This window comes from Phycodurus eques, chromosome 15 (genome assembly GCF_024500275.1).
Source record: "Phycodurus eques isolate BA_2022a chromosome 15, UOR_Pequ_1.1, whole genome shotgun sequence".
NCBI classification, from domain to species: domain Eukaryota; kingdom Metazoa; phylum Chordata; class Actinopteri; order Syngnathiformes; family Syngnathidae; genus Phycodurus; species Phycodurus eques.
The window spans coordinates 7,647,239-7,670,857 of record NC_084539.1 but is presented as its reverse complement, the minus strand read 5'-3'; the positions used below and the strand labels follow the sequence as shown (position 1 = coordinate 7,670,857).

The 23,619-nt window shown below is 41.9% G+C and overlaps 1 protein-coding gene across 3 annotated transcripts in view; it reads left to right on the top strand.

Moving 5' to 3' along the window:
- The window catches only part of LOC133413895 (astrotactin-2), a 291,345-nt gene that overhangs the window by 46,345 nt on the left and 221,381 nt on the right, over positions 1–23,619 (top strand). For all 3 annotated transcript variants that reach the window (XM_061698810.1, XM_061698809.1, XM_061698808.1), the window contains exon 2: positions 10,257–10,444. In XM_061698810.1, coding sequence (XP_061554794.1) covers positions 10,257–10,444 — 188 coding nt within the window. The remainder of the gene's footprint in view (positions 1–10,256; positions 10,445–23,619) is intronic.

Here is a 23,619-nt window from a genome sequence, read left to right as displayed (position 1 = left end):
GTCGACGGCCAACTGTTTCGTGATGCCAACGTCACACCCTGGCTCTTCTAGATAAGTACTTCTTTTGATCTGTTGTCATTATGAATTTTCAAAAATGTGTTGTATTTTGTTACATCCATCCATCCATTTTCAACACCGCTTATCCTGGTTAGGGTCGCGGGGCACTGGGGCCTATGCCAGCTGACTTCAGGCGAAAGGCAGACTACACCCTGAACTGGTCGCCAGTCAGTCGCAGGGCACATATAGACACAGACAACCATTCGCACTCACATTCACACCGTCACTGAGTGGGAACTGAACCCACGCTGCCCACACCGAAGTCAGGCGAGTGTACCACTACACCATCAGTGACTCCTATTTTGTTACATAACGCATTAAAAAATATCCAACCGGGAAGGGCGCCTGGCCCGGACGGAATCCCTGTTGAATTCATTAAACATTTTTGGCCAATACTAGCGCCTCTATTTTTTAGAACAGTCAATCAGATAAAGGATAAAGGTATAATTAGTAGCCATATGAACACAGCTTCAATTAGGTTATTACTAAAGCCAAGTAAAGACCACAGTCTCCCGGCGAATTATCGGCCCTTATCACTGATTAATGTAGTTATCAAGATTATCTCAAAAGCCCTCGCAGCGAGACTTGAAAAGGTATGATAATCCACTATGACCAGACAGGCTTCATTAAAGGTAGAAGTTCTTTGAGTACAGAAACCCAAGTATTCTCTTCAAGCACTCTTCAATCTCATTAAAACATTTTCACAAATATCAGACTACTCTATTAACTGGACAAAATCAACAATACTGCCAGTAACGGCAAACTCATGGACTCATGCAGATCAAATTCCAGAGTACCCTATTCCTATAAGAAACATTAAGTATTTATGTATCAATATTTCGTCAAAACTCACAGAGCTAACCAATCTAAATTACACACCACTTCTGGAAAAAATCTCACTTGATTTAAGACGCTGGAATAACCTGCCTATATCATTACTGGGAAGAATAGCTACAATAAAAATAAAAACCTTCCCTCAAATAAATTATTTTCAATTATTCCATTTAAGTCCACATTTAAATGGTTTCAAACCTTAGATTCTGCTGTAATACATTTGTATTAAAAAAATAAGAAAAATAGAATCAGTCAATCCACTCTTTAGAAAAGTAAACAGGAGGGAGGCCTAAATGCTCCCAGCTTTAAACACTAACCAATTACAATACCTCATCAAATGGTTGCACCACAGTGAGGAGTGTGATTCTTGGCTAGAATTGGAACAAACAGACTGCAACATCAAACAACCAAAACCCCCATTTAGTTCTACTAGTCTTAAATGCCATAAATGTTTAAAGAATCCAATAATCGCATCCACCTTAACGGCTTGGTGGCAAAGTTTAGTATTGACAGGATCTCAATTAGCTCCCAGTATACTCTCCTCAATCTGGCATAATCCAGATTTCGAAATTAATAATATACCGCCTTCATTTTAGTACATGGGAACAACATGGAATTAACCAACTACAACAACTATTTAACAATAATGTTTTTAGGACATGTGATGAACTGTTCCAATAATTCCAAATAACAGCCAGAAACTTTCTTCAATACAATAAATTAAAAGCAGCAATAAAAAAAAGAATACCAACTCTCCAGAGCACCCTCGAACTGCCGGAGTTTGTCAAGCAAATAATGAAGCTTCTCCTGCAAAGTAAAATAAATCTCTCAAAAGTTTACAAATTAATTTCATGTAATAAACCAATGCACTTACCAATCACCAAATGAGAAAAAGACCTCTCCATGTCTGCTGACCGTAGCTACTGGATACTGTGGGGCGGTGGGTCTGGTGGGGTGCTTGGCTGGGGGGGTGGCATTGGGTCCCTGCAGCCCCCACTGCGTGGCCAGTTGTTGGGGCGCCTCGGTTGGGCCGGCGGACCGCGCTGGGTCCCTCGGTGTGGGACATGTCCCGTCCGTCGGGCTGCTCTCGGGTGGACCCCTGGGCCTGATCCCGCCCCTCAATTTATTGGGTGGGGTCTTCAGTCCGGCCTCAGCAATTACAGGACACTTCATGTAAAACGGTATCAATTCACTTGCATGTATCCGCAGACCCACACCCCTAGGACTCTTTCACTGGGTGTGGGGTCACGCACTTACTGCTACAAATAACTCATGAATATGCAAATCGCGTGTGTATCTCCTCACTTATACTCTCGTCCTGTAGACTTTTATAATTCACATAATTAATGGTCGGGTTCACGACCCTTGTCCTGCATGCTTCTTCTCCTGTCCTTGTCCTGTTCTATCTTGTCCTGTCCTTCCCTCACAGGGTGTAGCACAACAGCCCCATGCAACACTCATGTTTAATGTTTCATTGTTGGAGAAAATTTAATGATTTACTTCTCTCATCCTGTTTACAATTAGTGCTTTGTCTTTTGTCTTTGTTTATCTCTCGCTTCTAGAAACTTTGTTCTGTTCGACTGATCAAGTCTGATTCTCAATAAACCTCAATTATAATACCACAGCGGAAGCTTAAAAACTCCACTGTGACAGTAAAACTGTTCCGGCCTGAAAGGGATACAGATTTTCCATTCTGCTTGACCTAACAGCCGAACAGGACTAAATAAATAAATAAATAAGAAAAATAAAGAAGCAAGAGAGTAGTTCAAAATTTTATTAATTCCTTTTGTTAACAACACTCCTCATAGGAAGTACTGTATTTAAAACAGTGACCCCAATTTGAGATTAGCACACTAAGCATTCATCCATCCATTCTCTACACTGCTAATCCTATATAGGGTCACGGGGCACTGGAGCCCATCCCAGTTGACTTCGGGTGAAAGGCAGACTCCACCACGAACTGGTCGCCAGTCATTCGCAGGGCACATATAGAGACAGACAACCATTCAGACTCACATTCACACCGTCTCTGAGGGGGAGCTGAACCCACGCTATCTGCACCGAAGTCAGAAGAATGTACCACTACACCATCAGTGACTGGATGCTAAGGGAATAAGGAAGATAAAATAAACAGAGAAAAATATGAGAAACATTTTCATTCAACAGTACAACAAATGTAGAAAATTATAACAGTGCACTAGTTTGAAGTCTTGAGGATTTTTGGAGGAACAAGATACGAAATAAACAAACTATCCCCTCTGGGATCATGAAGAGACCTTGCATTGGAAACATTGTCCTTCTCCAGTTATGATGCCACATACAGTACCCTGTAAACATTATTAACTACTTTCAAATGTGCATTATCTTTAATAACAATACAGATGAACTAGATTTACCATTTTACAAACCATCTAAATAATGATGATGGAGTGGTTGCTTCGGTCTGGTGGCCTCCCCGCTAGCAGTGGCTAACTGCTAGTGTTACTTGTGCTGGCAACAAGTGACAGGCTGCATTGACTGCTGTATTTTTATGCTTTTCACATAAACACTTGGGCGTGGTACTTAAACACAGTGTTGCCTGTTTTTGAGGGCGCTGACATTCCTTGAACGTCGCCTTGTTCCATGTCGCTTTGGAGACACTGCCACACAACTGATGTTGGAAACTCGCAGAGCGGTCGGCCGCCTCCATCGTCAGTCCAGAGCTGGGGCGAAGAGTGGCCGACGCGGTGCTCCGTGTGACGAGGGCTGAGTCAGAACCGGGAGTTTCGATTTCGCTACGGGTCGGCCCACCTGAGGAGGCGCGGTTTCTCTTTACTGCACAACTTGCAAACGGAAGCGGAGCAGGAAAAGGACGACTCTTATTGGCGGTTGTCACCCACATTCCCGCCATGTTAGATCGAGGAAATACACACACCTGCTCACTGAGATCGAGTGTAAATTTATCATGACCTTCGATCTCAATTATATACTGTATAATGAAAATACTTTTGGATTGAATGAAATTCTAACATGCTAACATAGCAAGATAGCAATTGAATGAAGAGTGTGCCAAGGCAGAGATCGAAGCCCATAATAACAACTAGTTTAAGTCCTTTGTGTAAACACAGGAACAGTGCATTACATTTATTTTTTTATCTTTTTTTTTATGGTGCCATCTGTGTGGTGGTATTTTGGTGCATGTGGGAGGAGAAGTCCTCCCACAGACAAAGCTGTTCAAACAGCGGAATTTTCTGACTTACACAGCTGGACGTTTTATTTTGAAGGGTTAAAAAAATACTCAGGTCAGAACAGTGACATAAAAAATACATAAACATGCCTTTCTTTACAGGCGTCAATATCAAAGTTATACAATATTTTTATTTCCATCCATCCATCCATTTTCTACCGCTTATCCGGGTCGGGTCGCGGGGGCAGTAGCTTTAGCAGGGACGCCCAGACTTCCCTCTCCCCAGCCACTTCATCCAGCTCTTCCAGGGGGATCCCGAGGCGTTCCCAGGCCAGCCGAAGGACGTAGTCTCTCCAGCGTGTCCCGGGTCGTCCCAGGGGTCTCCTCCCGGTGGGACGTGCCCGGAACACCTCACCAGGGAGGCGTCCGGGAGGCATCCGAATCAGATGCCCCAGCCACCTCATATGGCTCCTCTCAATGCGGAGGAGCAGCGGCTCTACTATGAGATCCTCCCGGATGACCGAGCTTCTCACCCTATCTCTAAGGGAGAGCCCGGACACCCTGCGGAGGAAACTCATTTTGGCCGCTTGTATCCGGGATCTTGTTCTTTCGGTCACGACCCACAGCTCATGACCATAGGTGAGGGTAGGAACGAAGATCGACCGGTAAATTGAGAGCTTGGCCTTTCGGCTTAGCTCCTTCTTTACCACAACGGACCGATACAAAGTCCGCATCACTGCAGACGCTGCACCGATCCGCCTGTCGATCTCCCGTTCCATTCTTCCCTCACTTGTGAACAAGACCCCAAGATACTTGAACTCCTCCACTTGGGGCAGGATCTCATCCCCGACCTGGAGAGGGCATGCCACCCTTTTCCGACTGAGGACCATGGTCTCAGATTTGGAGGTGCTGATTCTCATCCCAGCCGCTTCACACTCGGCTGCGAACTGCTCCAGTGAGAGTTGGAGCTCACGGCTTGATGAAGCCAACAGAACCACATCATCAGCAAAAAGCAGAGATATTTTTTTTTATTTACGTTAGTTATTTTTACGTTTTACATTACTTTAGTTGAAACTGCTTTCGCTTAGTAGTGCACACTGGAAAGTAAAAAGAAAAAGAGTGAGACCAGTTTCACCAATCGATTCAAAAGTCGGTGGACATGTCAATAACAGGATGCACAAAAAGGTCTCAAAGACCCATGCATGAGATTAGACAGGAAGTCGGACATTTTTGGCAAATTTCAGGGTTTGTACTTGAACCAACTCCTGTTAGGGACTTGGGGCCCTTGAACTTCAATCAAAAGCAGCTATCCTAACCGTGACAGATTGACCACGATAAATTGGATTATAATTTATTTTTTTGCTTACACCATCTAATGTGGACATAGTATACCGTCCAAGTTTAATGATCATTTGGCTGATTCTCCATGATAAAGGAGTTTTATCTCTGCTTGCAGCTTTATTTGTTTTTGTGCCTTAATGGTAATCTGAGTGTAAAATATTTTTTACAAAGTATTTTCAACTGATTTCGATCCTTCTATCAGTTTTCTATACTCCTTGTCCTACTTATGGTCCTCTGGAAATTCAAACCCAGATCTCCTGACTGGTAGGCATGCATGCTGATTTTGCCCATCTAATTTCCTTTACCGACTATCCATGAATTCTAAATGATCGACTTGCCAACCAAGTATTCCAAGAAAAATTCACTAATGCATTCCTGTGGCTTGTCCTTGGACTCAAGCTGGTTAACACAGATACCCACCCTCACACACACGCATGCACACACCCACACAAGCAATGCACACACACACACACACACACACACAGAGCAATGCAAATATACACATTAATAATGGCCCTGCTAATGAATTACAAGCAGGCCTCGAGGCCACATGTACTTTGTATCCCAGTGACACCTGGCTCACAGCCCAGTGACTGGACTCAGAAATACAAGGACACAGTTACACACACGTATTTTTGTATTTAAATAGCACTCATACTGAACTTCCACCATCACCGTGTCCAAACATATATAAAACAGCAGTGTTGGTGCTATTGGATCAACTGCAAACCTTAGCTTTTTTAATCCTTTTTAATTTGGAAGAAATTATCGAGTTATTTAAAGCCGTAGGGGATTTGACAAGAGTGTTAAAGTTAGAAGGCACGCGTACATCTCACTGACATAAAGTGCTTCTTTTTAATGAGGGGTGGGCGAATGACCAATCGGCGTGTCGTCAGTCCCGCCAATTGAACGCAGGAGAAAAAAGCAGCTCTGCCGGCGGGGGTTTCATGTTTTAAGATCTTCACAGGCCACAAAATGTTATCATACGCTGTAGTCAGCAAAAGCATGGAAGGTCTAGCAGGTTTATTGCGGTGGTAGAAAGTGCACCTTCTAAGAATTACAGGGGAAAAAAGGTGATTTAATACTAAAATAACCACCCAATAAATCCATAATGCTTCGCATATTCTTTTCATTTGACGCAGAACTGATGTAAATCTATTACTTCGGTTTTTGGAAATATTACAAGTTACAACAGAATTGCCAATTAAAAAAAAAGGTAAGTTGAACTTTACCTGAATATTTTCCACCTTTGAAGGTAGTATCAAAAGCCCATTTTTCACTGCCTGTAAAAGCTGACATTTTCCTGCTGCTTCTCTGGTGTTGCTATTCTGTTAAAAACGACAGATTCACGGCATGGAGGGTCGACCCGGGGATAGGGATGGCACATGTTAGAAAAGCCCCCTTTTCAGTGCCTGTAAAAGCAAGCCTTTTTCCTGTTTCAATGTACGGCAATAGCACGGAATAGGGGGTGAGGTCTGCTTGGCAATTTTCCACCTTTGGCGGTAGTATCAGAAGCCTGATTTACACTCCCTTTAAAAGATAGTATTTTCCATCATTTTCTGTGTTCGTTCTCTGTATAAATGGGAAAGACATGGAATGGAGGTTATGGGCTGGATCTGGAGATTTTGCTTGTTGGATGTACAGTTTGCGTAAACTGTAAAACCCATTTAACAGTACTTGTCAAAGCCATCATCAGATGCCCATTTTACAGTACTTGTGAAAGATGACAATCATGACATCTTTCTGCCTTTTTACTTTTTTACATATCGCTGTTCTGTACAACAGGACAGACAGAATGGGACTACTATTGAGCTGGGAATTTTCCACCTTCAAAGGTAGTATCAAAAGTGAAATTTTCCCCTCTTTCATCTGTGTCACTGTTCTGTCTTAGTGGTGGGTTTGAGCGGGTAAAGGGGGTAGTTGGTGAAGTTGACCCAGGAAGTTTAACACCCTACTTTCCTGCCTTTATTGCTGTTATGTACAAACAGTACTCAATGGCGGGTGAAATTTTTTGCATGCGTAGGTAGCATCTGAAGCCAATTTTACACTACCTGTAAAACAGGACATTTACCTACCTTCCTCGTCACTGTTTTGTACAAATGACACTGAAGAAATGGGGGGTTATTTTGACCCAGGAATTTTCCACCTTCAGAGGTAGTATCAGAAGTCCATCCACAACCGAAACTGGCACAGTCTTGGTAAAATGTCCTACCTTTGCTGGGCTCTGTAAGAGGCGTAGGCAATGAAAGGATACAGGTTTTGGAGGATTTTATTTTATCAACAAATGTTTTAATGGGTTAGTATAATCAATCGGAATATTACAAACTACTATTTCCATACCAGTGCTGTGCTGAGTAGAAAAACAGAGCCATTTTTTGCCTCAATTGTTTCAAGACACCATTAATCCGCATAATTGACTGAATCCTTCTGATAAGCTTGGTCATTTTCTGACATAACCCACTCCCACCATGCACCCTACCTGCACCTCAAGGAAGAACTCAGTTTAGCCTCCCCCGACACCATCGCCCAGAGTCAGTAGGTTAATAACTGACCAAATTCGGCGCCATTTGTCATTTGCTACCTGCCCCGCTGACGGATGTCACAGATGTCTGCTCCCTTGTCACCCGCATGACATCGCATGTCTCCCACCCTCCCGCTCGCCGCTACACCTTTACCTCATTGCCCTTTTAGAAAGCTTGAGATTCAAGTGTCATCATGCATAGCTAGATTAGCTGGTGCTCCTGCCTTTGCCATAGTCTGACAATATGATGTATTATCCATCCATCCATCCATCCATCCATTTTCTGAGCCGCTTCTCCTCACTAGGGTCACGGGCGTGCTGGAGCCTATCCCAGCTGTCATCGGGCAGGAGGCGGGGTACACCCTGAACTGGTTGCCAGCCAATCGCAGGACACATAGAAACAAACAACCATTCGCACTCACAGTCACGCCTACGGGCAATTTAGAGTCTCCAATTAATGCATGTTTTTGGGATGTGGGAGGAAACCGGAGTGCCCGGAGAAAACCCACGCAGGCACGGAGAGAACATGCAAACTCCACACAGGCGGGGACGGGGATTGAATCCCGCACCTCAGAACTGTGAGGCTGACGCTCTAACCAGTCGGCCACCGTGCCGCCATGATGTATTATTCACTGGGTTATTATCTGTCTGAAGTGAAAAAAGTAACTTTACACCACAACTAAGAAGTTTTGGAGACCCATTGTGTTTTTCGACTGCATGACGAAATTTATCAGGACTAAAGAAGACCCTGCTAGTTTCGTATTTTTGACAGGTCCAGGAGCCTTTTGGGAGGGTTCTGTAGTGCTGCGCTTTTAGTTCTAGGACCTAGAGAACTGTGGCTATAAACAGTTGACAGCAGTTCAGCTGAGCAGTTTTTTTTCTAACCTTAAAAATATTGCCTTTACTGGTGTTAAGGCAAAAATAAAATAAAATAAAATAAACAATCCACACATCCTTGAAATGAAAGGTCTTGATGAAAACTTTTCATGTCCATCACTATATTATGACGTAATAATGAAAAATATATGTGTTGATTGAAAATGTCCACATCTTGAATATAGAAATTGTACAAAAAAAAAACTTGATCTTGGTATTTACAAAATTACTTTTGTAGCATTATAACATTTCACTCATTCAAGGTAAAGAGCAAAGTTCAGTCGAAAAAAAAACAAATCTTAATTGCGCCCCTATTTTTTCCCCAGAAAATGCAGGCCATTGGGTACATTTCCTTAGAGCATATTGAGTCGGGCCTCAAACTAAAAAGGCTTCTTGAGAGCTTTCCATATCTTAAATTATGTGGTCAATATGCCCTCTTATGTTTAGCTAATGACCAAAAAAAAAAAAAAATGTCCACCTTTCAATAAACTTATCAGTCCTTACAAAGATACTTGATATTCATTCAAATTAAGTATGTGGGATTTTAATGTGTTCATTAAAATTAAGTATGTGGCATTATACATTCCGCAGGTCAGAGCGGTTCAAGGTTCAAGTGACATTTGACTTTGACCTTTAGCGGCAACGCACAAGTTCACTCCAAACCAGGTCAAAATCCAATTTGCAACAACCTCAAATTAAAGTTCTTGGTGAGAGCTTTGTCAATATGTCCTCATATGACCACCAGATATGTTTTTGTTTTACTTGAACATTTCTTTTCTCGATCTATTTTCTTTGTCAGTACAGACAAGGCAAGTGACTTGGTACTGCTTTGGAAGTGATGTTCACTAGTTTCTCTTTCGGTTTCCATCACACATCACTTTTCAAAGGTTCCATTTCTTTTAGATGTCTGCGTAATTTGCAGACGCTGGCCCATAGCTAGTGCATTTTTATACTGACTTCACTTGCACAGTGATTAACAGATAAAACGACGACACTGCATGGAGAGAAGGTACGTCTGCAACTGCCGCAGACAGATAATTAATTGAGCTTGATACAGCTATTGTTTTCCCATTAGGGGATATTCTTCCTCCTAATGACAAGAACATCAGATATGATATGAAGAGAACTGCAATTCATTCATTATATTGTTTTAATGCTTGAACCACTTTTTGATTCACTCAAAGGGAGACAAATCTCTGACTAATACTGACTGCGGGATCTTTATCAGCGTACAGATTTTGCGCATTGACGGTAATTCTTCCTGAGCTGTTATGACGTTTCCAATCAGCTGATTCAAAGGTTACCCAGCTCACGCCTTGATGTTCTGCATCAGAACGTAGCGTTAGAAAAGCCCATGTCACATCCCAAGACTACTCTGGTGCGCCTCTAATGAGCTCAGTTAAATGTCAGTTTCTAAACGACCCCCTTTTGTTTCTTGGTGTCCCCTCTCTCGCCTTGCAGAGATGTCGGGCACGGCGGAAGACATTTCACAGGTGCACTGGAAGCAGCAGTGGCTGGAGAACGGTACACTTTACTTCCACGTGTCCATGAGCGAGTCAGACGCGGTTTCCCAGACCACGCAGGCCTCGGCGCGGGAGCCTGTGCACGTCACACACGAACACATGCACCTGCTGCACATCTCGGTTATGGTAAGTAGGGAAAAGTTTGATATTACCTAAACTGAAGTTATTCATTTATTCTGGGGGGAAAGAAGGAAATGACCAGGAAGTAACACACAAAAATGAATGTACAAAACGACATTTTACTCAGTGCTATCTGGTTTTACTACTCTGGAATGTGTTAACATTCTTATCTGGATATTTGAGTGATCAAAGTACCCTTTGTACTTGAAATGACTATAACAATTGTTTTGGTTTATTAGCTTTTGGTTCAAAAAGGAAATTCTCCAAAGGTGGATTTCACGTCAGCATTATTCACTGCCTATGGTGCACTTTTTAAATATAATTTTATCCATGGAATAATTTTGCTTTTTTAACAGTTCCGAGGTGTCTCTGAGATGCTTTCATCCAAATACCGAAATTATCTTTTTTGACCCTCACATATTTTGAGGGGGTGATTCTGTCTCATTCTGAGCCACTGCTTACCCCGCCCACCTCTACTACATGAGAACAACTTTTGTTACCATGACAATAGGGGTCCCGAGTCAGAAAAAAAGTTGAGCGAGAGCGCAGGTGAGCAAATTACATTTATCAATTAGTTTATTGTAGCGGATCCATTATGTGGTGCATGCAGCGGACACCGCTTAATTGTGATGTCACAATGTGGCAGTCAGAATGGCTCACTCACAGACATTTGGGAAATAATCATAATCATAATCATAATTAAAGACAAATAATATTAACAAGAAGTTAAGCTTCATGGGCCTGAATTGCCTTTTTACCCCCCCCCCCCCCCAAAAAAAAGAAAATCATATCAAATCCTTTCAGTTTAATATTCTCCATATTTTATTATGAACCATTAATCACAAATATTATCCTGATGAGCTGTAGCACCAAAACCCTTTCCAGTCACCACAATGTCAACTCAAGCTCAAATCAAGTTGTCACAACCTGCTACCTGATGTCACGCCATATCTTCACTTTGTCCCGTGTTCAGGCTGTCCCTGTGGCGTGACACATGGTGGGGACAAAGTGCGATAAAGAGGCGGAAGGTGGGAGTGAAGGAAGAGTTGGGGAGAAGAATTGATTGATCGACAGTTGAGTGCCTAGAAGAATCGAGTCCTCACAGTGCAGTCTGGCCCTGAACTGACACTAGCATACATAATAATGTTCACTCTTAATAGCCAGAGGACACCTTCGGGCTGCTTAGGCCAAACAGCCACACGTTCCCATTCCGACTGCCTCTGTGTGATTCCTCATTGGGTTTCAGCCCCTCTTCCTGCATTGGAATTCGGACACTCTGGAACAGTCTTCCTCTTTAAAGTTGCCTTTTTATAGGGCAGAGACTTTGAATCACACATTTCTATTTCCTCAGTGCCCTAATTCCTGACACACCGATAGATAACACTGATGCATAAAATGTTTGCTCAGGATACTTAATAAGAGTTCTACGATGAGACAACATTGTAGAAGGTCCCATGTTTACAACGGAGTCCTGTTCTCACAGTGGCAAACGTAACCCGTATTTGGACAGAACACGGTGTAGTCTATCTGACATTTGCTTATGTAGTAAATGTTTGGATAAAAAAAAAAAAAAAAAAAAAAATCACTTGGCCATGAATATAAAAAAGATCAGTTGAACAAACAAAAGTTTGACATTAATTTACTTACAAACTTCTACTTTGTTGTGGGTAATTAACTGCTTGTTCCATGTGACAAGGTATTATTACATTGCAGTGCAAACTACTAGTTAACTGCATGCTTTTTGTAACCTCGAAACCTCACATGTCAGGACCATCGTATGCTACTCTTCCTGCATACATTCATACCTCCCTCAATCTCTCTCACTCCCTCCTTAAAAGACCAGAACATCACACAACCCAAGGGACTGTTTTTATTTATTTATTTGTTTTCTTACCATTTTAGATGGTAGAAGTAGCACGTTATATCAAACTGTTGGTCTGTTTACTTTTGAATATAGGATATTTGACGGTTTCCACTGGTCTGGAATTGAATTGAAAGTAAAACACGTGTTTTCAAGAAAAAGATCGAACATAGCCGACTCGAATGTTTGAGTCTCGGCTTTGTGAATATTGTCACCTCAAAATGAGGCTTGAAGTGATAGTCCTACAATTGCACTTTGTTAAAAAATATATCTGTGTTTGTAGTATCCAATAACAATGCTTGTCAGGATACAGTAAATGCTTGTTTATCGACATCCACAAGGTGGAGTTGGTTGATTAGAGCAATTTGAGAGTGAATGACAGAGGATTTGATGCAAGTATTGATTGTTTTTGAAGGAAATCTGGGCGTCAAAAGCACATTTTTACATCTATACAGTTTGCCTGTAGGGGGTGCCTACAGGAACCTCTGAAGGGCCAGATTTGATCCCAGACAAGACGTTTGGTCAAGCTCAGACCTTCTGGACTTACATTTGTAGAGTTTTGTCTTTTATGGTGAGTAGTAAGTAAGTAACATTTGCTCCACAGTCCATTTGTTTGTTCTTTCTCTATAGTCATTCAAAACACAAGTGGGGTTTAAAATAAAGTTCCGACAGATTTTGTCCCATTGCCGCTAAATTTGAACCACATATCCTAGACAGATGAGCGATGCTAAATTGTCAGACATTTGAGTGTTTTGTCATTGCGTGTAAGCAAAGCAATTTGTGTCTCATTTGTTCTTTCCATTTTTAATTGCCAAACAAAAAATGAAAAGGTGACACGTTTTTTCAGTCATTGATTAGCAAAACTGCTCCTCAAAGAAGAGCCTTGTCAAAATGACTTCCTGTCTTTTTCGCTATGGGTTGTTAAGGAGTTTTTTGTGGGTCTACTCATATTTTTTGGGGTCATGTCTGTGTTCCTTAACTGCAGCATGAACATGCCTGCAGAATTTTGGGAGTTTCTGAGGATGCAAAAGTCTTCGGAATAGCAATTTATTTGGCTAAAAATAACAATGATATGAATATGAATACACTTAATTCATACATTTAGTATGGCCCTTGGCGTAACATCACCGATGGTAGGAGTTGATGTTTTGTCCAGGGTATATAAATGGGAGAAAATGTAGAACTGGTTCTCCTTTTTGCTGCTTTACCAACTTCCACTCTTAATGAAAGACTTTCTACAAGATTTGTAAGCGTGTTTTGGGAACTTTTGTTCTAGTTAATCTCAACGGAATTTCCAGTATGCCAGTAAACATTTCATAGCAGTAAATCGTCAGTTGTATAATGTTATTATTATTTAATTTTATTTTGAATTGGCATACTAATTTGAGGGATGTGCTGAGCTCCACAGTGATGTTACAGAAGAGTTAGGTTAGCATTCTGTACCTCCTGTCTTTTGACTGTAAACGGAGAAGATGATTTATACAATTTTTGCATTTCACCCAGCGATAGAGAGGGGAGAAGCAAAAGAAAAGGAATTCATTGGATTCATAAAATCCAGCAGCAGTCAATTAATCTAAAAAGTTATACCGGCAGGGGAACCAAAGCCCATGCTCCATCCCAAAGGTGCATTGGTGCAACCTTTATTCTAGAAACTGCACTGATGAAATAAAAAAAAATATTCTAAGAAAAAAAAATTTGAATAAAGTTCAGGCGACATTTAATGGCATTTTATTGTGCAAAAAATTTGAATGTGAAGATATGCCAATCAGGCACTTTGGACGCAGCCGTGTGTGAGGGTTTTGAGTTCACTGGGAGGACACAGTTGTATTTTACCAAAATGAGATGCGATAATGGAGTCTTTCGTATGCTACATTACAAAAGACAATCAGGCATTCTGTGAGATTGCAACGTAAAATGGGAGTAAGACATGTTCCATTGACTACCTGGTAACACTGCCAGTTCACCAACTAAAGTAGCTAGGAAAAATAAAACAAAAATAAACTCCCAATCTTTTATAAAGCCCTCTAAGGGCCATACTATTTGTGGCTGTAATATTTGTGGGCTTTATACTATATAACAGTTCCTCTGAGATTTTCTTTTTTTTAGGATCTACTTTTGCTAAGCCATACCCACAAAACATAGAATGGCCAGTCACAGCACAGCACAGATGAGAGGTCCCACACTTCCCCGGTGGCACTCTGTTTAATTATTATTATTTTTTAAAATTAAATCACATTTAAAAATGCTTACATATGTTGTATTATGTTTGTGATAAAAAGCTTTTCTTTATGGGCCTGTTACCTCTGTGGAGCTCAGTGCTACAGGCTAAATTAGGAATGTACCGTAATTATTTTCTTAATTAAAACAATTTTGTTGTAAATTAAATAAAATAAATAATGGTTTACATTGTTTGTGATAACTATAATTACCTTTCCGAACTAAATTAATTCAAGATCATGGGCCCTATTTTCGTGAGCGGTGTATGTCGGGTGTGGTGGGCGGCGCAACTGTGCACCAGGGGCGCGTTAGCTCAGCGTTGGTAATTTCATCGACCAGCGCTGCCTGGCAATTCCAAGACTGGGTGCGCTGCACCACTCTGGCTGTGTTTACAGCTGACTGCATTCGCTGGCAATCAAAACAGCTCCTCTAGTTCCCTTTAAATGTGGTGCAATGACCGCCCCGACTGAGCCATCTCTGTGCAGAAAAAGAGGATGCGCGATTGCAGCGATCTGTGGGTAAGTGGAGCATTTTTACTGCTCTTGGCCAGTATGACAACAGACAATGCGCCTCATTGCGTGCCTATGCACAGATTTGTGGTTAAATCACACGTACTCACCTTTGATGCACAAATCTATGATTTATTAATATGTTCATACTTTGTTTTGCTCATACTCTGCAAACAAATTTAGCACCTCCTCAGACCAAGCGTACGCACACATAATTCTGTATTTCAGTTTACGAAAAAATGTCAAACGCACATGTTTAACCCAAGATGCACAACAAATAAATAACAAAGAAAAGGACACTTCTCATCACGTTTACCCTCATTCCATTCAAGTGCGTGTACAGTGCGTGCATTTATATGTGTGTATTTCCCCTGCCCGTTGCAGCTGTCTTCATGCAGGACATGTGAACAGACTGCTCGCATTTCATAGTTTTTCCAAGGCTTCAGTATTCTTTCTAATCCATAGGAAAATCTAATTTATAGATTTTGCTGTGATTCTGCATGTGCAAATGTGATGTAAATTGATCTGACCTCACACACACACACGCCGCTGGGGTGGTTGAATCGGCATATGGCTCATATTTTCATGAATCTTATCAACTACAAATGCCTCTTTGCTTTGTGCCACATTCTCTAAATTAGCTTCGGAATTAAAGATGATTAACATGATTATTGGGCGATATGTTATCCGTTTCCGTGTTTAGCAAGCTTTCTGATGATACCAACTTTTTGAAGGATAGGATAAAGATTAAAAATGTCATGGAAGTTTTGAATCAGCCATGACTTCTAACTTAAACCCCCCAGATTGGCTGAGATGCGGTCAGATGGACAACCTTTTATTGAGAAATAGGAGTGCGGTTTATGCATTGCAGGTCCATCATCGAATGAATGAATATTGATTCACTAACATACGCGTGGTGGTGCGAAGAAAACTGGCCCGTACGCACGTGTCATGAATCTGACAGTCATGATTTTGCGTATATGTTAGACTTGTGTGCATAGTGAGAACATTTCTATGCATGTATTAGTGAATGAGGCCGAATGTGAGTGAGTACCCTTATTAAATGCAGAATGAGCTGGCGATAACTGCTGGCGACCTAAATATGTCCGCAGACCTCAGTTTCTGTCTCCCTATGCCGCCGATCAAATTCACCAATTCTCCAAGGACACACTGTCACTGCGCCAGAACTCCTAGCCTTGGCCCAGACATGTCTGCCAAATTGGCAAACACGTGCAGCGAGCCTTACTCTTGCACAAAAATATGACTCCACCAGCATTTGCCCCACGCCGCAGATGTCCTGTCTACGAAAATAGAGCCATATGTGTTTTTATTTAAGCTCTTACGGTATAGCTGTTAGAGTTGGATAGAAATGGCAGCTCGCGCAATTATGCAGTCGGCGTGTAAAAATGCACAGAAAAAACTCGCCGCAGCAGAAAAAAACTTTGACGAACACCCAAATAAGCAACAGAGTCCAATCACAATTGACAAAATATTTTTTCTTAATAAAAAATTAGTCCCTTTCACCCCAGTATTCATAAGCACTCAACTAATGCCCCATATGATCTTTTGAGAAGACCGCGCGCGTGAACGGAGACTCAAAAGTAACTGTTGCTGGCTTGGAAAACTAACTGTAGTCTGATTACTCTCCCGAGGAAAGTAATGCGTTACTTTGTTCGTTACTCAAAATGGCGGCATTTTTGGAGTAACGGCATCACTGGTCCACGGTAGTTTTCAACGTGGCTGCTCGGGAACATAGTTTAAATGTAGCTTTAGCTAAGAAGGCTAACTACCCCAAACCAAAGAAAAGTCGACGAAAGTGCCAGTTTTTAAATGGCTTTTTTTCTCCAGCTGGCCATTGGCCCACGGTCGTGTTTTACTTTTGAGCGTCCGTGGTATGTAAGGATGAGAGACTATTCTCAGCCAAGCACGTCCTACACGCCTGAAATGGCCTTCTTATAATTAAACAGTCACGGGTGATGTATGGTCCTCCGGTCATTGAGGAAGAAGAAAATTGTGGAATCGGGGGGCCGAAGAGATGAATGTTTGGCGTGCTACTTTTTTAATTGCTCTGAGCTTTAATTGTTTGAGTCACCTCTGTACACACGCAGTTTATTGCACCATATGTCTAATTAAAAGTGCACACTGGCCGCTTTGCTTGAGTCTGCCATTAAAGCTTCGAGATGAAGAATTATTGAACGTGATTGGCGCTTATTGTTCTAATATAGTGCATTAATGTGCTCTTTGTTCGAGGGACGTGTTAATGTTGAGGCACTGGGGTTAAGTGGATCAAGTCAGTGGCTCAATTCCAAAGCTTTTATTTTTGACAAATATATATATATATATACTGCGATTGGCTGGCGACCAGTTCAGGGTGTACCCCGCCTCCTGCCCAATGACAGCTGGGATAGGCTCCAGCACACCAGCAACCCTAGTGAGGAGAAGCGGCTCAGAAAATGGATGGATATATATATATATATATATATATATATATATACACACACGCACACACAGAGTATTTTTAATTGTATTTTTACAGTAATTTTTTGCAATATCTTTGTCAGGATTAAAAACGTTTGCTGTAGTCATTTTACGACTAGAAAAGAAGCTAGGTACAGTACTACAACTACACTCCCCTCCAAAGGTATTGGAACAGTGAGGCCATTGTTTCTTTATTTTTGCTGTATACGATAAACATTTAGGTTTGACATCAACAGATTAATTCGAGACCAGAGATCAACAGTTTATAGCATGAATTTCAAACTCAAGGCCCGATGGCCAGCTGCGGCCCACCACATCATTTTATGTGGCCCGCGAAAGCAAATAATGCTTGTCAACTTCTGTCATTTTTGCTAAAATCTGTACCCACATTGTCATAATAATAACCAATAATGTTGAGATATTGCATTTTTCTGTTACCAAACCCTTCTTCTACAGTAACTTAAACAATATTTGAATAAACTATTATCCTTGTCTTCTGATTTCAAGACTAGTTATCCCTCAATTTGTTGTGTAATGGTAATAATGTTTTGGTGATGAAACATTTATATGGTTCTCAGTTCCCTCTGAGGGAAATCATAACTACAATGCGGCACGAGACAAAAAAAGAGTTTGACACCCTGGTTTATATCTTTTTTTTTATATCTTCTAACATCTGTATCTGATACACAACTTAGAATATAGCTCCTTTTGCTTTGTTCATCACAATAAATGACCCTGCTCAGTACTGGGGTTAGGCTTTTGCCAGTGAAGACTACATTTATATTGGTTAGAGGAATAGTCATGGAGAGCTGTATTGGAGGAAAAACAAGATTTGTGAAGCTGTAAGAAGTTGGAAAATCAACCAGCTATTGCACAAACATTTTAAAAGCATTTGAAATGTCCTGAAGAAGAAATAAACCGCTGGTATACCTATACTAACGGGCGGCTATGGCTCAGTTGTTAGAGTGGGTCATCCAGTGTCCGAAGGGTTGCTAGTTTGAGTCCTGCCTCTGAGTGTCAGTTGTTAAAGTTACCTCGACTTATACACTTAAACCTGTTTTGCAGCACCTTGGAGGGCAGCAGCCTCCCATTGGTGTGTATGTGAATGGGTGAATATGAGGCTTTGTTTTTCATTTTCCATCTCCTGTGATGTTGGAATAAATGTCACAAAAAAAAGATACAAAATTAAAAGAAAAAGTATAACACATACATTTTATGGTACTTGAACTGAGGTCGACGGTGGTTAGGAAACTGAGGTTTTGTCCAGTGTTCGACTCGGGGTTCCAGTCTTTGATCATTTACACCCTCTCACAAATGACAAACCGTGATAGATTCTTCTGGATCTTGACCACATTTCACTCGTCCATAACTCCTCTTCAAACAATACAGCAATGTCAAAATGTGGTAAATGCAAAATTTAAACTTGAGAAACTATTTGTTGTTATGGTACCTTGGTTTTATTTGTTGGTGTGTTCATACAGCTGAAAAAACAATGTAGACCTTGCTTTATTTCTTCAATTGGTAAGAACATAACATAAGGGGAAAAAACAGGGAGTATGGATTCATGACATACAGAATATCGTTGGGCATAATAATCAAGTGAATTCACTCGATTTTGTGGAATTCAATTAATCATACCTTGACGCAATTGAATAAAAATGGAGTGCATTACTTAACTGATACTATGAGAGGCACCATCCACGCTGTGGCAGCTACTCAAGGCAGCATCCTATATGGTCATATTTAAAACAATACCAATTAATAGGGTGACTCCTCATTAATTTTTCCAATATCTTCTTCTGAAGACCATGTCCATGTAGATGTACAATTTAGATTATGATCGGTGTGTTATATGTTCATGTTATATGGAGAAAAAAAAAAAAAAGGTTTTGGAATAGCAACAGTAAAATTGTTTCTTTTTCCATTATTTCCTATGGGATTTCTTTTTTGGGTGTGACCTATCATTGTTGGGTAATCTACGTATGAGTGGTGTTTTGTGGTAGATGTATGCATGGGAACTGTTGCACTTTTACTTTTAATGCCCTGGCGGGCTCATTATTTATGCTGCCTAAGTAGCGTTATATGAGTTACAGTTAAAGTTTTTGCGGCTCTCGTAAAGGCTCTGTGACGATGACGCGGTATTGTTTATGTCATCAATCTCACTTGCGCTTGTTAAATTGCTATTGGGTTTAATCATCCCGTTGCAGTGGAGGCTTTTTGCTTGAGTGATGGCACCAAGAGCAGTCACCTTCACTTAGCTAGCACGACTCTTGTAATTCTCATCAACACTCACAGTGGTCAAGGTTAGTCCGCTTGGGATTATCTGAGCTAGTATGTCACCAACGTCTTGTCAGACATGCTGAGTTGCTTTCTAAACCACTCATCCAGTGAAAAAAAGAGAATGGGCCTCAGTACTTTACTTTATTCTCATGCTCATGTGGATGGTGCACATAGGGAATAAGACCCCTAAACCAGTGGTTTCCAAACGATGGCCCGGGTACCGTTTGCGGGCTGCAACGTACAAAAATTAACAATTGACACAGTCTATGTCAATTGTGTGCGTTTTACTTCTGACTTTCCACACGAGGAGAAAGAGAAGGAGAATGAATAAGAATAAGAATTATAATTTATATATAAGTATTATAGATATATAAATATATATAATTACAATTCATTATAAGAATAAGAATTAGTTCTCATTTCTCACTCCCTTGTATCTCAGCAATCAGACATTAGGTAAGACGCTCCTCGGAATTGCATTTGTAAAGTAAAGACAAGATGGCGCCTACCTGTGTAGTCGTTTCGGTTACATGCTCTCAAGTAATGCCTATATTTTTTTGTTTTTTGTTCGTCTTACGCGACTCACTTACACAAGGGAAGACTTGCTAAACATTAGGGAGTTTACCCCAGACTTTCTTTCACCAATTTTCGCAAATTCTCTCAGTTTTTTCCATGTGTTACTCACCGGGGGTGGCGGCTGCAGTCTATGTGTATGGAGTCGAAGGCGACGAAGAGGGAAGCGCGCCGGCATCCAAGTGAAGATCCGCAAGAGAAGATACAGATTGCCGTTCCCGTTAATCCACCTCGCGAATCTATGCTCCCTAGCCAACAAAATGAACGATGCGTTGACCATCCACAAACAGGATGTGAGACGCATCCAAAAGATCAACAAAGTGGCAGGCAAAGAACTTGTGTCCCCGTCCTGCCTCAAAGTCTGCACAGACCAGCTCGCTCCAGTCGTGCTGGACCACCTCAAGAGCGTCACAGGTCCCCTGCTGGACTCCCTGCAGTTTGCCTACCGAGCGAACAGGTCTGCGGATGATCCAGTCAACATGGGACTGCACTTCATCCTAGAACACCTCGACAGTGCAGGGACCTACGCAAGGATCCTGTTCGTGGACTTCAGCTCAGCGTTCAATACCATCATCCCTGAACTCCTTTCCTCCAAGCTTCTCCAGCTCAGCGTCTCACCTGCCCTCTGCCAGTGGATTTACAGCTTCCTGACAGGCAGGACACAACAGGTGAGGGCCGGGGGAGACCACCTCATCCACACGCAGCATCAGCACTGGGGCGCCCCAAGGTTGTGTCCTCTCTCCGCTGCTCTTCTCTCTCTACACGAATGACTGTACCTCAACGCACCCGGCTGTCAAACTCCTGAAGTTTGCAGATGACACCACTGTCAACGGCCTCATCAAGGAAGAAGCGAGTCTGCATATCGACAGGAAGTGGAGCGGCTGGAGCTGTGGTGCGGCCGGCACAACCTGGAGCTAAACACGCTCAAGACTGTAGAGGTGATTGTGGACTTCAGGAGCCATCCTTCGCCACAGCTGCCCCTCACACTGTCCAGCTGCCTTGTGTCAACCGTCAAGACCTTCGAGTTCCTGGGAATTACAGTCTCTCTGGACCTGAAGTGGGAGATCAACGATCAACTCCATCCTCAAAAAGGCCCAGCAGAGGATGTACTTCCTGCGGCTTCTGAGGAAGCACGGCCTGCCACAGGAGCTGTTGAGGGAATTCTACACAGCAGTCATCAAAGGAGTCCTGTGTTCTTCCATCACAGTCTGGTTTGGTGCTGCTACAAAAAAGGCCAAACTCCGACTGCAACGGACAATCAAAACTGCTGAAAAGATTGTTGGTACCCCCCGACCGACCCTTGAGAACTTGCACGCGCCAGAACTAAGAAAAGAGCATGCACAATCTTCTTGGACCCTCCACATCTTGATCACAACCTCTTCCATCTCCTTCCCTCAGGTAGGTGCTACCGAACAATGCAAACTAAAACAAGCAGACATTCCAATAGCTTCTCCCCTCTTGCCATTAACTTCTTAAAAAGTTATCTTAAAATTCCATTGCAGCATTCTGTCGATTTTTGTCTTGAGTTTGTCGTCACATCTCTGTGGGGTCAATTATAGATTACTCGTGCACTCACTGTAGTAGTCTTGCTACGCTGCACTATTTGCATATCTGTTGTTGACCAATACTGGCCACTCATGTGCCTGAGTAGCATCTGCAATATTTGCACAATTGTCAGTGTCCCAGATTTTTGCACTACTAGTCAGTTTAAACTGCATAAATTTCTTGAAGTCTCTGCGCCCTTTGCACAATGGTCATTGCACCGGACTATTGTTCCATTAGTCATTTCAAACTGCTCTAATTGCTAGAGAACTCTGCATCTTTTTGCACAATTGTCAAAAATAAATAAATAAATTGTACTGCCATTACCACATTACTGGTAACCTTTTATTGCTCAGTGACTGTGTTTTTTAGGTCTTTATGTCTCAAAAGTGTTCTCTGTAAATTGTCTGTTGTCGTACTAGAGCGGCTCCAACTATCCATCCATCCATCCATCCATCCATCCATTTTCTGAGCCGCTTCTCCTCACTAGGGTCGCGGGCGTGCTGGAGCCTATCCCAGCTATCATCGGGCAGAAGGCGGGGTACACCCTGAACTGGTTGTCAGCCAATTCGCAGGGCACATACAGACTAGCAATCAGTTGCACTCACAGTCACACCTACGGGCAATTTAAAGGTTCCAATTAATGCATGTTTTTGGGATGTGGGAGGAAACCAGAGTGCCCGGAGAAAAAAAAAACCCACGCAGACAAGGGGAGAACATGCAAACTCCACATAGGCGGGACTGGGGATGGAACCCGGGTCCTCAGAACTGTGAGGCTGACGCTCTAACCAGTCGCCCACCGTACCGCCGGCTCCAACTACCAGAGACAAATTCATTGTGTGTTTTTTGACATACTACAAATAAAGATGGTTCTGATTCTGATTTGCTCCACTTTTTGCTCCGTGTCAAGGACAGCTAAGCACAGATTGTTCTTTTTTTTGGTTCTGAATGTGGAGATGGAATTGAGCTGCTTTCAGTACAGGGGCGAATCTATTATAGTGGGATGCAGGGCAGCTTGACACCCAAAAAATGTGTAACCAACAAACAAAAAGCTCAGCCTCGTCCGCTCAGGATTATCAGTGTTTAGCCAGTCACATCTTGGCAGACATCCATTGTTGTCATTCAAACAGTGAAGAAATTCAGTCCTTTTCTTTTTTCTTCTTTTACCCTGAAGCTACTCTTTGCACAAGTAGATCTGCCTATTGAGAGGGAAACCCATAAACTTACCTTATTGTCTGAACATCTTTAGTCTATCATCAATTGCTTGAACCAACCCATTTGTTTTGGGAGCACAAGTGTAGGAACATTTGACGTGTGTTCAGGTTCAGATTCGGCTTTTGCCTGTTTTTGTCTTTATAATTGTTTTACTTATCGGCGTAATCAACATGGAAATCAGAAAGCTCACGATGAGCAAAAGACAAACAGGTGGAAAGTCTTTCAGAGCCATAGCACAAATATTGGCCACTGCGATCCGAATAATTTGGAATGGGTTAAAGAAGAAGATAAAACACTGGTGTCCAACATAGTGCATGAAAGTAAGAAACTTTAAATGTGTAGTCAAAAGAATAAAAACAATTATAAACATTGACAATAATGTATTTTTGGGAGAGAAACCCAAGGCGGTTAAGGTAAGGCCACTGTTTGTTTTTTTAGTTAAGCAAATATTGCATCTTGGCAGACATGTCTACTCACTTCCCGAATCATTCAACCGATGAAGAAAA